Source organism: Choloepus didactylus, chromosome 2, assembly GCF_015220235.1.
Source record: "Choloepus didactylus isolate mChoDid1 chromosome 2, mChoDid1.pri, whole genome shotgun sequence".
In the NCBI taxonomy this organism is placed as follows: Eukaryota; Metazoa; Chordata; class Mammalia; order Pilosa; family Megalonychidae; genus Choloepus; species Choloepus didactylus.
In genome coordinates, this window is record NC_051308.1 from 227,078,814 (window position 1) to 227,093,073 (window position 14,260).

A 14,260-nucleotide genomic window follows, 5' to 3' on the forward strand; every position below is an offset into this window, starting at 1 on the left:
AACCACCTGCCTTGTTGAGAGTCAGATGTCAGAACAGTATCTGAAGGAGAAGCTCCTGGGGATGTCTTTTAGAATGGAAACTGAAGAAAGATATCTTGGATCTAGACACACTTACTTTAAAAGGCAACAGACCCTATGTTAACTTGAAAAGCCCTCTAAGTCTCGACATTGCACTTAAAACTTTACAAAACACTCACTGTGTCATTCAGTCCTTCCAACAGCCCTGTGGGCAGGTATTATCCCCATTTTTCAGATGTAGAAAACAGGGTCAGCGACACAAAGTGCCTTACCCAAGGTCACCCAAGTGAGTTCCTGGAAGAGTCAGGATTTGAATCTAAGAGTCTTGTCTCTAAATCCCATGCTTTCCCTAGCCTGCCAGCCTATCTTTCTCACTCATACTTGCATTTTCTGTGATCTACATTTGCTTGGGAGGAGCAAGGAGAACAGTAAAAAGGGCTTCTGTTCATATGTGAGCCTCCCATTTTATGCTTGGAGCTCAGAGTCTGTTGATTTCCAAGGAACTCATATTGGTCTGTACTGAGGCAAAAGCATATTTTTGCAGTTACGCTGTGGTCTGTCTGGACCAATGGAGAGGGCCCACTGGGGTAGGGGATATACAGGTGTCTTGTTTCTCACTATACCATTCTCCACCGTTCACTTTTATTATTTGTTGGCACAGGAGGAAGGTGAAGACTGCACACTGAGTGTCTACAGGCGACTGCACAACTCTCTGGATCGGTCTGAATTGCCTGCAAAGCAGGGGCTGCCAGAGCCCGGCCGGGTACGCGCCGAGGAAAGGTTAAGGCCAGTCAGGCCCTGCGCGGATGAAAACTGAGCCTGCTAGGAGAGGGCTGCTACCTCCCCACTGCTCCTGCTTCTCATCTCTCCCACCTTGCTTCCCCACAAAGGATCCAAGGCCAGTTAATCAGGCTAGACACAGGCCTTGGCTGGGAGATCGTCGCAGAGAGCCAGGCCATGGCTCAGGTCATTTTTGCCAAGTAGCCGGAGGGGATCAGAGACTACAAGCTGGACAGAGTCACCCAGGCTCAGCCTTTCCCTGATGCATGAATCTTTTCTCCCTCTTCCCTGGTAGTTTGGACCACTATAGCCCCCAGATGGGGAAAGATATAGAAACCCCTTGAGTCCCCACTATACAACAGCAGCCAAAAACTCTCTGCTCCTTGGTGGGATTTTCTGTATCATAGGGCAGCCCTGTCTCTGTGTGTTTAATGTTCTGATTTCTCAGTCTCCTCACAGCATCCATTTTACTCCGTTTGCCCTAAGGGCCCAAGTACCCATTGAGACTTACCAGCCATAAGCTCCATCTAAGGGATTTCCGTTCCTTTCCCCCCTTGGAATTCTTTTCCTCAGACTTTGAACGCAGAAGTGATCTGTGTTGCCTCTAAGGAATTCTAGGACAGAAAAGCTTCATCTTCCTCTGACCTGGCCCCCTGGCTGATATTGTTCCCTTGGGGCAAAGCACGCCCAGGTACCCATCAGAATGACATCATCCTCCCCCCACCTGAGCTCTGCTCACCTTCCAAAGGCAACCGGAAGTGCATAAGCCTCATACATCTCCTTCTCTGGGCACCAGTACTGCTGCTGGCATTGCCTCCTTTCTCTCCTCTGACTGGAGACTTCAGGCTGACTTCATTGTTTCTACCTTGGAAATATCTCCAGACTATGCTGGGACTTGACCCAGCATCTCTGCCTTCTAGGAAGTGCCCAGCAAGGGGGAAACATGGCGGGAAGAAGTGATTTCCCTCTAGTCACTCCACAAAGCAATAGAGCCATGAAAGGCATGGACTGAGATTATTCCCTCCTGTTCCTTTCATCCCCCATAGAGGAGGTATTGCACTTTACCAAGCTGATGCATTCCTACAGAAGTGGGCCCATGATTTCTGCAAGTCGACTATCATTATGATGACTTAATTAGAGGAAAGGTGATATGCATTCCCATTGAGGGCCCTAGTTTTATAGAATTCAAAATGCAGCAAACCTTTCAGGAAGCCTTGTAAATAAAAATTGATTAGTTTCCTTATACCAATTATATGGGAAGTTAAAAAACCTATTTTGGCACAGCTTTTTCTATGGCATCCTCTCAATTCAAAGCAGGACCTCCTTCAAAGGCTACCTTTATGAAGCAGATGCTATTGCATTCTTAATGGAAGTGGGCATTAGACCAGGAGTCAGGGAAACCTGGATTTTCTTCATGGCTTTGCTACTTCCTTACTGTGAGATCTTAGGTAAGTCATTGTCCTTTGGGGGCTTGTTTCCTATAAAATGAGTATACCATACTCATTTTATGGGTATACTATAAAATGAGTTCTTTGAAAGGGCCCTGGATCTCGGGCATTTTAAGATTCTGTTTCTGCCATCTCATATTTGGAAGGGATCATCCATATGGATTTGGGGTTTGATATGGAAAACCTACATGGATTTGGGGGGTATATTCCCCTGCCTTCAGTCCCACCCACCCACCCACCCCCAACCTTATTCTTACCAGTTTCCCCATGTTTTAATCTCATGGTGATGATGAAATGAGAGATGCTCCCTGGGTGGGCCTCAGGTTTTTCAGTCTTATAAAATGAAGGGGTTTAATTAGTAATGTCCCTGCCCTTTGTGACACAAAGCTTGCCCAGTGCCACACAGTATCTCCTGGCTTTCAGGGAGGGTACTTCTCATAATACAAGACTGTGTATCTCCTGTTCCTGTGCCTCTTTTAGAATTTTTCTTGCAAGAGGTAGGCTTCTTGCGTTGTCTTCTCTGCCTCCACTCAGTGTGGAGAACCAGTGTTCATCAAGCCTTTGTCTGCATCAGAGTTGTCAATCCTGGAGGAAGTTTGGGAAGCACCTACCTTACTTTCAGGGACAGGAATGTCTTGCACAGACTTCCTTTTTCTTGAGTTTTGTCAGTCCAAGGGCATTGTCATGTGGTGTACCTTTCCTCTCCACATCTCTGCCTCAGATGCTCAGATGAGTTCAGGATTTCTTCCTTGCTGCTTTTCCTGGGTCATTGGCCAGAAATATCAGGCTTGGGGCTTCAACCCCTTACGTTTAGCCTCCTTGCCATTCTCCTTTACTGATCGGCAATCCCGAGAGGCCAATGGAAACTGACCTCTATGGTGGTTAACTGAGGATATAGGAAACTAAGTCTGTGGCTCTTCTCTGCTGGTGGAAACAGAAGGGTGCCAAGCCATTCCCAAAAGGATCTCACTAGTAATTCCTGTCTTTGGGCCTTGGAACCCAGGGTTCTGGTGCTGTAGTTCCTGTTGCCAAAGTCGAATCGTTCCACATTTCAGCAGCACCGATACCTGCCACTACTCATAATGCTCTGTGGAAGAGGAACAGCTATGGCGCCCTCTTGCTAGGGCTGCCATCTTGATAAATGAGTGCAATAGGGGTTGACTGTAACAGTTATTTCAGGACAAATATTTTGTTTCCTTAATGTGCATACTTTTAAAACTGTTGAACAATAGATTTTACTTTAAAATGTTCCCAGCATTGCAGAAAGCACTATTTTTTAACGAGTTAAGGCTGGAGGAGGCTTAATTCCTCTGGGTTTCAAATGGCTGGCAAGGCTCTGAGATTCTGGAGTTAGAAGGCATGTTTCTGAAAAGCAACCAAGGTGTGACCGTTTGGACCCAGGCTTCACCATTAGGGGCCTTGGAGGAAACCTTCAGTAGAGGGGAGACCTGGTAGTTGTCTGATCAAGCCAAATATTCTCACTTGTCCCAACCAACAAACTCACTTTTATGAAAAACTTATTCTGCAGCCTGGTCTACATCTTACAGGCAGGTATATGGTTGTGGGAGGGTTCTTAGTGAGAATGTGGGACTTGGCACTACAAAGCTGCTTGGTTGGAGGAAGTGGAGCTAGTGTCTTCCACCTGCTGCTGTGTCCCTTTCCACTCTGATACTAAGAAAACCACCAGAAAAAGCTGTAAGAGTGGTGAACAAAGAAGCTGTGGCTTTGTTTTTCAGCGATGACAACAGTTAAAATGTGGGTTAAAGGGATTTATGGTGGGGTCAAGGACTCTAAGCTCGGCTGCAGGCAAGCTTGCACATAAATCTTCCTCCTCTCATGGGGCGTGTGTTTGGGGGGAGGGGGTCTATAATTGTTCTTGGACTTGTTGTCCTGGGGTGAATTTAGTTCTTTATATTTAGTGGATCAGTGCCAAGTGCTACCACTTTCCAGTAAAGGAATAGGGATCCTGGGACTGGGTCCCTGGCTGCCTTTGTTGGGGTGGATTTGTTGTTGTTACCCTGACAGACTGCTTTGGAAGAGCTGCTTTTAGGGATTATCCTTTCAACACCCAGGGTGGGGAACAGGGTTCTCCTCAAAGCCTCACAACCAAGGTCATAGGAAAGGGGCCCTATTTTCCTGCTGCTTCACAGCTCAGAACATGTACTGAATGGAATGTATTTTTAAGAGAATAAAGTCTATTTTTTTGTATTTTAAAGATTTAGGGGGGAGGGGCTAGGGAGGTGGCCCTCAAACTTACTGCATTATAGGCCCCCCTTTGCTGGGGGCCTTAGTCTCTGTCAGTCCACATCTACGTGCTCAGGCAGGTGCTCTGGTCTCGTCCCTGCCCTTTGGAGTCCAGGTGCAGCAGCTTCTACATTCCTGCTCCAAGCATGGGACCAAGGAGGCTGGACCCTGTCCCTGGAAACCAGGGCAAAGCCATGAGCGGTGACTCAGGGCCCCTTGGGTGCATGTGTATAGTTGAAGCTGCCTGTCTGCATGTATCCTCTGGCTCTAATGCTGTTGGCTCTGCAGCACAATATGTAACCAATAAAGCTCTCCAGTTTCCACTGCTTGTGATTCGGTGCTGCCATTTTTGTTGTCATCTGTGTATATATGTGTCCTGTGCAGCTTAGTATATTTCACTGTATTTTAAATACCCAGCCAGTTATTGTTGCTTTAAAGACTGGAATTGTTGCTGAGGTTTGGAAAAGGGCATTCCTAGGACCCACATAACTAACTAGGAATTAGAATCATATATCAACTATTATTTCTTTGCTACAGTTTATTTTCAGGCCTGTCTGTGCTCCCCATCACTCAAAAAATTACCTCTCAAGCTGTCTATGCCACTTGTTTAAAAAAACAAACAGAAAAGTACCTACCACTGGGTCAGATACATTAACCTCCCTGAGGTTACAATTAATGGCAGAGCTGTTCAAATGTAGATCATACCCCAAAGTCCAGACAGTTTCCACTGCATTTAATTCTTACCTTTATATCAGTTACACCACTTGCCCTGATCCTGATATGCAAATTCTTTCCATTGCTATCACTTCAAGCCCAGCCATTTTCAGTTTTCAGTAAGACCATTAATGTCCCTTAAACCCTCCTAAGAATAAAACCTCTTTTAGATTAGTTATAGGGAGGAATGGACTAACACAAGTAAAATCTGATTTCCAGAAGCCTTTCTGTAAGACATATTACTTACATGTATTATTTATAGTAGTATACTTCATCTCTTAGGGGCCCTTGGAAAGGAACAGGCACTGTTCCTTACTGCATGAATGTTTATCCTTCTAAAATAATATGCTCCAAGAACTCAAGGACATAAATGAGTAAGAAAGGGGGGGTGAGGTGTTTTGCCTTAGGTACTTATTCCAGTGCAGAGAACTCTCAAGTTGAGAAGACTCAGGAGGGATTGGGTTGGAACCCTGGACCTTTTCCTAAAAACCATTAATATCAAAGAATCTGTTTTCTGGATTATACAGGAAAAGTGATCATTCCCTTGATTCCAACACAGAGGGAGGAGACTGACCTACCAAGGAATGACTTAAATACAATTCTCTACTGTGTCTTCTACAAAGTACACACAGCTTTTGACTCTGGAAAGTTTCAGAGAATTCTTTTTGAACACAAAATGCTTTGCTTTGGAAAGGGATCTGGCCTGACCCAACATAGAAGCAGAGATGACTGACACTGGGGAATTTGGGCAGTAAGCTCATTTGTAATTAGGGTGACATGTACCAGGCTTCCCCAGACCTGTGTTTACATTGTTCTTCTACCATAATAATAATGTCTTTCACATGTCCTGGTTTAGAAGGCCGTAAAAGAAATACGGCCTTCCAATAATTTTAACCTCACTTTCCTGATTTAATTTCCCTCTAACGTCTCTGGCTCATCAGATTCTCTTTACGTAATTCATAGTCACAGACTTGAGAGCCAAAGGGAACCTTTGAGTTGCTCTGAGGAGCTCCAGAACTCATACTCAGAGAGGAAGAAAGAAGACAGGATGGCCCACACCAAGAGAGTCAACCACCAAAACAGCTCTACTATGTTCATTGTGTTGGGATTTGGAGTAAGAATGGAAGGTATTAAATTGAAATCCCTTGCTAAAACAATTTTTAACAGGTATCTCGTATCTAGTATATCCTCCTTTATAAAACATGGAGAACATACCGTAGAGAAGAAATGTCCATCCAAGATAATAAGCTGATGACAGAACCCAGATCAGCTCTCCATTCAGATTTCTCCATTTCTCTGCAAAAATACTTGGGGGAGGGGGCATGCACATAGACACAAAGAATCATTTAGAAACAAAGCCTAAAAGTAAATAGTTCTCAATCTTGTTTCTACAGCAACCCAAACAGGGTCAGCCACACTAAATGTAGTTAACTGGCTCAATGGCCAGGGGATTTGGGGGGGGTGGGCAAAGATCTCATGTCATCTTTTCCTCTTACAGCTGGAAATCTGAACTATTTCATCAACTCCTTTGTCAAAGCAGTATCTGTCAGCCATCAGACTACTCAATACTCAAGCTCAAAGTACCAGGAAAGCCACCATATTACATAGGGGACTTTGGCAAAGAAACCAACAAAGCTACAGGTTCTTCCTCTTCTTGAGCCAAAGAATACTAATGCTTATAACAACTTAACAGACTTGTGAACTAGGCTATTTAGGTCAGTGACACCCAGGTTAACAGACATTGAAGTAACTGCTGCTTTGGGGCCTTTGATTCCAATTCCTCAGTAAGTAGCAATTCTTGTTTCCTGCATTGACATAGCAAGTGTAAAATAACCCCTGGAAGTCAAAAACACCCCCCACACCTAGATTGAAGAAAGCTGGATGTGTATTATTTTTGCCCACCAGGTCTCTAAGGATGGGACCAGGAACAAATTGGTCATAATACAACCGCCCTGTAAGACAGGCAGTGACCTCAGTTTTAGAGATGAGAATGCCAACTCAGCTCTGGTCGGCTGAATAATGGTCCCAAAGATACAGGGTCTAATTCCTACAACTTGTGAATGCTACCTTACCTGGTAAAAAAGACTTTACAGATGTGATATGATTAAGGATTCTGAGATGGGAAGATTATCCTGGATTATCTGGGTAGCCCAAAAAGTTATCATAGGTGTCCTTGTAAAAGGAACACAGAGGGAGGTTAGACTATAGAAAAGAAGGTGAAGTGATGATGGAAGCAGAATTGCAACAGTTCACTTTGAAGATGGAGGAAGGGGCCATAAGCAAAGAATACAGGCAAGACATTAGAAGCTGGAAACGGCAAGGAAATGGATTCTCCCTTCAGAGCCTCCATAAGGAACACAGCCCTCTGGACCAACCTATTATACTTCCACCCTTCAAACCTGAAAGATAACAGATTTCTGTTGTTTTAAGTCACTACGTATGTTACGGCAGCAATAGGAAACTAACACACCAGCTACATTTCCTAAATCTTAAACCTTGATCTTTCCTTTATATAACACCTTGCAAAACTGTTATGCCAATTATCTTCAACAGAAGTGGAAATTTAACACACGCAAAGGGAATTGGGGGAATAAAGGTAGCGGTCTGCCAGAGGTCCAAGCTTTAAGTCTTGTTTCATCTTGGAAAATTCATCCGAAGTGTCCTAAGACACTTGGCTTCGTACCCTTGGCACACCACCACACAATCCCAGTATGGAAGTCTAAGCCCACCCCAATGGTGGGTGAGCAGACCAGGAAGCCCACAGCTTCTTAAAACGGTCTCTCAAAACAAAACAAAGCCATATGGACTGACTCAACGCTATCTTCTGACGACTTCCTTATTTAAACATGAAGAACATACATGAATTGCTATTGCCACAGGAGAAAAACTGGCATTTTGAAAGGAGTAATACCCTTGCCTATTATACAGCTCCAACCCAAAGGGGAAACAAAAGACAGGACTGATTTTATAAGAAGTTTTATTCTCAAAATATAAAAAAAAAACCAACCACACACCAAGAGACTAAGATGTAAACTTCACAGCGCTTGCCTGCCTCAGTCTTTATGAAGAGTGCAGAATTCCAAACTAATGGACAAGTTCCTCCCTATGCTCCGAGTCTTTCAAAGGAGACAACCTCCTTGGCCACCTGAACAAAGAGAGCTGCAGCAGCTGATCATGAGCCCAGATGCCAGGATTTGTTTCTCAGTTGAATCTAGTATTGCTAGAAGAACTTTGCTTACTATAGCAAAAGATGCGTACTCTTCCTTTGGAATGCGTATGTCTCACATGCTTGGGGACTGCTGTGCAGGGACGCCTGGTGTGGCCTGGCGAGGCAGGGTATACATAGCCCCCAAGAACTGGTCTGCAATTCTTCCTGCTTCTCGCAACCCACTCAGCAGAGCACCATGGACTGTGGCTGGGTAGTTACGGATCGTATGTTCTCCCGCAAAGAAGAGTCGTGGAATTGGCTATTTCAGGGAAAAAAATTAAGAGAAAATCAGTAGGTTGCAAACATACCTTTATTCTTGTGTTTGAACTGTCAAATTACTGTTAACTTTTGAAGGCTAACCCCCAATCACTAGTCCATCATTCCAAAAAAGCTTCTCAAGTCTCCTTAATCAGTAAGCATTTCCTAGAATTGACAGCCCCAGCCTCAGTTCTAGGGTGATGCTTAACTGTTCTACATACCAGTGTAACTCTGGGGGATACCCAGATCTCAGTTTCCTCTGCCTCATATGGCCCCTACTGGGAGGGCTCCTGACTACTCTGAACCACAGAGAGTACACCATTTGTTCTTATTCAGGAATACTTTTGCCTCTGAGCTCAGAGCAGGCCATAGTATGCCACAGGTCCTGGGCTCAGGTCAGGAGGATCCCTTATTCCTCTCTGGAGCAGAGTCTGGACATAATCTGGATAAGGCCCTGACGTTATTTCTCTGGGGGCATGCCTTGGAAGCCTCTAGTACTTGAGACCCTGCAATGAACCATTAGAAAATGAGATGCAATTAAAAAAAATTTTTTAAGGGAAAAAAATAATTGCCAATAATTGGATTCTTCAATTGTGAATGTAGACTGCCTAGATTAACAAAGCCAAAATGTAAGAAACCTAAACAAATACTTCTCCCTTTTACTCTGCTCTTAGTTTTCTGAAAGAGTCCAAGGATAGACTAGAATTGTAAAAAGAAATCAGTGACATCATTTTTACTCTGAGGTCCTGGGATACTAGTTTTTCCCCAAATAAACCCAGGTAAGTTTCTCACCTGTGGGGCACCTGGAATTGAGGGGCCGGGGGTAATTGGCTGAGCCATTAAATCATAGTCATTTCCAGATGATCCTGCAGCTACATAGGAATAGGAGCCCCGAGCCCAGGGATCAGCACGCCAGCGAGACACCACAGTCTCCTTGGGCTAAAAAAAAAAATGAGCAAAAGTTATTACAGGATACTGAGGACAAACCAGTCATCTCTGAAAGGTAGAAAAGCTGTGATAAATGGAGGTATGTGTTAAAGAGACAGAGGCAGAAGACATGAGGGTTAGCTAAGTGAAGAATGCTGCTGCTGTGAAGTACACTGAGACAAAAATGCCTTCAGACAGCAAGGAAGCTTCCATGTTGCCTTCTTGTCTCTGAATGTAGAGATCTACACAGGACTTGACCTTTATTCCCTTATAAATTCACATGAAGCTTTAATATGCATCTCTCACAGGAATCATAATGAGTTGTAAGTATTTCAAAGGGACTAAAGAATTAGAAAAAAGTACTAAGAGATTCTCTTAGACTTCCCTAAAGTAATCACAGGCCGTGTATATTTGGCCACTTTGTCTAAAAGGCAGGAGGAGGTATGACTCCACAAGCAGAGACAAGGAAAAGAGAAATGCTGGTGGGCAAACAGCCTTGAGATATCCACCAAGTCCATGTAAAGGGGGGCTTTTCTAAATCCCACACTTAGGGCATGAACTCCAAATCTTAATATTCATAAATACCCAGCATGCATTTCTTAATTCTGCCTGAAACTGTCCTGACCAAGGACCCATGCTGCAAGTTAAGAGAATATGTCAAACCCAGATTTAATCTGAACCCCAGATCCCTGCTTGCCCCACCCGCCCACTTACCTGGGGCACTGCACTGCTACCAAAAATCCCTTTGAGAATGGCCAAGCATCGGCCAACAATCACATCATCACTTATGTTTTCCATGATGCCAGCAGCTTCTCCCGCCACTAGTGCCAATAGTATTGGAGCTATGAAAACACAAAGGACAATCCAGGGTTTTTCTACAGCTTTTCTCAAAAACCTCCTTGTTATGCCCCACATTATTTTTGGTGCTCTAAAATCTAATGACAGCAGACATGCACAAGTTATGTTTCTGAAACGCAAATCAAAATTTATCCTCAGAAAGGAGCTGGTAGATGATAGCCAGCAAAGTGTGACTCACACGCACTTCATTGCTTATAACTGCAGAATACAGCAATCCTGAAGATAAAATTCCTGTCCTTGCTACCTAAAGAAAGTTAACAAGTACCCCTATATTTATGCAGAGAATTCTTAAGTCCTAACCACCTCAGACAGGTGTGACAATGGCTACATACCTTCTAGTGATCCCAGGCTTCTCCAAGCCCATCACAACCTTTATTCAGCCATTCAGCAAATATTTATTCAACAGACTTATATGATAGGCACAGTTCTAGGTGCTGGGGATATAAAAGCTAAAAACTAGATTAGGTATGCCAACAGATAAGTAATCACACATTACAGATATATATATAATTATGAAATGACAAAAGCTATGAAGAAAAACATAGGATAAGCAAAGAATACAGGGACTTAATTTAGATTTGATATGGGTGGGTGTGGGGGGTGTGTATGTGTGTCCTGGAAGGCCTCTCTGAAAAAGCAGCATTTAGGTCAAGATCTGAAGGCTGAGTACAAATCAGCCAGTTTGAGAAAGAAGAGAAGGAAGCAGCAGCATCCCAGGCCAAGGCCATAGTAGAAAACAACATAGCCTTGAAGTAGGAAACAGCATGGTACATTCCAAAATTCCAGGATTTGAGAGTGGACAAGTGTGCCTAGAGCCCAGGGAGCAAGGGGGAGAATGGACAATGACAAAGCTGAAGAAGTAGAGAAGGGGCTAGATTATGATGGGTCTTATCAACAGCTATGATAAGGAGTTTGACCCTTTTCCTTAATTCAATGGAAAGCCATCAAAAGACAGAAGCAGGGCTATCAGTTAGTGTCTAATGGCAACAGTCCAGGTAAGAGGTGACAGTGGCTTGGACTGGGGGTAGGCGGCAGAAGTAAAGAGACTTGAGAGATTTTTTGGCACTGGCATGACAGGAGACTTGATGATGGTCTGAATGGGGAAAGGGAAGGAGCCCTTGTCTATTATTAAGAAAAAAATGTGCTGAGGGAACAAAGTGCCTCCTCTGTGGAGTTAGAGGCTCTGGGAATGTGAATGACATTTCAGTATAAGGCAGTGAGGAGTGATGGAAGGAAGTGGAGGGTGGGTGTCAAGTTGGCTAACTGTGCCTGCACTGTCAAGGCCATGCCTCTTGATGTTGCTGCACAGCAGAATGTCATCTAAACTTCTTACTGTCTTATACCATTTTTTTGGAATGAGGTAAAATATAAATATTTTCTTTAGCACAAAATTGTAGTTTAGTCCAACTACAGAAGAAAATAATTAGAAACAGAAAGGAGGAGAATGATAAATGCATTCTAAGGGAAGTGATCAAAGCTTCTGGTGCAAGTCTGCTACAAAACTCTGAGAATACAGGATATGTTTTCCCTTCCAAGAAGCCCCCCTGGGACCTGTCCCTCCTGACTGGGTTTCTTCTTTTTGTGTGGTCTTTTTTAGTGCTCTCCATTTTCACTCTGTCACTCCACTTACAGCTCTGTTCTGGGACCACCTACCTCCTTACTGTATGCCCCACTAGGCTGTGAGCTACTTGAAGGCAGGCACCTTTTTTCTTTTTCATATCCCTAGCACCTAGAAAGGATTTCAGCAATTGTTGGCTGAGTGAATGAAAATTCAAGGCATATATATTTGGGAAAACCCAGAACATTTCCAATTCTTTTCTTTAAGGATATGAAAAACACTAAACTAGAAAGCAATTACCTTTATAGAGGTTCCAGAAGAGGAAGAGCTCGCCCCTGCTGGCAGTTGTGCTGCCAACATGCCCGAACAAATTCACACTTGGATCCCAGAACACTCGATCAAAACACAACACCACCTACCATAAGGAAGAGCTCGTGAATGGGTGACAGGGCTCAAACAGTACGGCATTAAGCATAGTTGTGCCTCAACAGGAAGTACTTTCTTCTTCCTCAAACGTTATTGAAGGTCCCTTCTAATCTATTTTCAACATAACCCCGAAATCCCTACTCAGGACATTTATGACTTTCTCTTAGTAGGCTTGGGTTTGTGAAGTGACCCCGTAAGTCCTCATGGGTATATATATATATGATTAAGCTCTTAAGGGAATGAATTGATAGGCCTCAGCCCTGATATCACAGACAGCTGAGAGCACAGCAAAATGTATAAAGATGCAAACCCCTCTCTTTTATGAGTGGAGGACAGTAAGGTTGGTATTTGTACAATGGGTATATAGAGAGAAGTGCCTGGGGAAGTTACCTTGTTAAGGTTGCCAAATCCCATCCTCTGGACTGCAGATGTTTTCCACTCAGGAAGAGGTGGCACAAACTGAACAGCTGGCGGCTGCTGCTTCAACACACCCAAAGGAAGGGTACAGAGAACTGCATCACATTTATAAATAAAAGTTTGACTTGTAGAGCGGGTATTCACAGCAATCACTTCACATCCTAGAGAGGTTGGAGGGAAAAGATTTTACTGTTGATGAGGATGATAACATTAAGGGTACTGAACATTTAATGCACAAGAGATAGTGCACACTTCTCATTTACTTCTCACTGCAAGTCTAGGAGATAAATTCTATTACCTTCATTTTATAAATAAGGAAACACAGGCAGAGGTGAGATAACTCACCTAAGGTCACATAGTAATAAGTGCCAGGATTTAAACCCTAAGGATAAACTCTGAATCCTTGATCTTGACCCACCATACTTTCTTACCCTGGTAGGATGTACTGGGGTCTTCTGGACTAATGAAAGGAGGTTACCACTTACCAAAGTTAAGAGACTTTAGACCAACATTAGAAAATAAGCAAAAAATGTCTATCCCAATAGAACCCATACCTCTTCACTGTGGTTAGTTGCTCACTGAGCACCAAGAGAGGGGGAAGATGGGGATGCAAATCTAAGGTATACAGCCTAAACCAGCCAAGCTGGCTAATCCTTAAGAACACACTGTGATGCTTATCAGGATATGAATGAGCTCAAAGCTGGATACAAAAGGGCACTGAAAATATGTTCATGTTATTTTTCCTCATTTGTGTTTGATATTTTCCTTCAATGAATGCATTATTTATATAATTTCCAAAATATAGAAAAATAACTCAAAATAAATGTAAGAGCTCAGTATAATCCCATCTTTCTGTGGCTGCAGAACTAGAGAAAATGATAAGAAAAACCATCCTAACTGTTCTTCACCAAACTAAAAAAGGTATTTAGCGAGTATAGATATTCTCAGCACCATCAGCCAGAAGCTGCCTTTGGAAAACTGTTTCAGGGGTTGTAGAAAACCATTTGTGTGATCTCTGCAACTCTAGGAAAGGGAGAGGCCCTGGAGAGTAAGGCTGATTCTCCACTTCTCATGTCCAGACACATGAAGACCCTCAGAGATGGAGGAGACTTGACTTTCCTGAGGAGTTTAAGACTATCAATTAGTTTAAGACTCTTTCTAAAATTCCAAAAATGGGTGGATAACAGGTTCTTAGCACTCCACATTAAATGCACCCTGAAACAACCTGCAATAATAATGAGCACTGAAGCCTACTGCCACAGAAATCACAGGGCAGTTCCATCTTTGAAGTCATCTTATTATAAGCAGCATGGCTCACAGAGCTAAGAAACCACCCTGAGCAAAGTCAGCACACCTGAAGTCACAATGAATCCAAAGACCACGATGCAAATTGTGAAATTCAAG

General features: G+C 43.5%; 2 protein-coding genes across 3 annotated transcripts in view; one reads left to right on the plus strand and one right to left on the minus strand.

Moving 5' to 3' along the window:
• Positions 1–4,816, plus strand: part of LUZP1 (leucine zipper protein 1) — a 158,386-nt gene extending 153,570 nt beyond the window's left edge. For both annotated transcript variants that reach the window (XM_037828231.1, XM_037828232.1), the window contains one exon: positions 680–4,816. In XM_037828231.1, coding sequence (XP_037684159.1) covers positions 680–835 — 156 coding nt within the window. In that variant the 3' untranslated portion in view covers positions 836–4,816. The remainder of the gene's footprint in view (positions 1–679) is intronic.
• Positions 4,817–8,170: 3,354 nt separating this feature from the next.
• Positions 8,171–14,260, minus strand: part of KDM1A (lysine demethylase 1A) — a 103,365-nt gene continuing 97,275 nt past the window's right edge. Inside the window, 5 exon segments of the mRNA XM_037828233.1 lie at positions 8,171–8,671; positions 9,463–9,609; positions 10,312–10,439; positions 12,314–12,428; positions 12,830–13,017. Of these exon segments, the coding sequence (XP_037684161.1) occupies positions 8,486–8,671; positions 9,463–9,609; positions 10,312–10,439; positions 12,314–12,428; positions 12,830–13,017 (764 nt within the window). The 3' untranslated portion in view covers positions 8,171–8,485.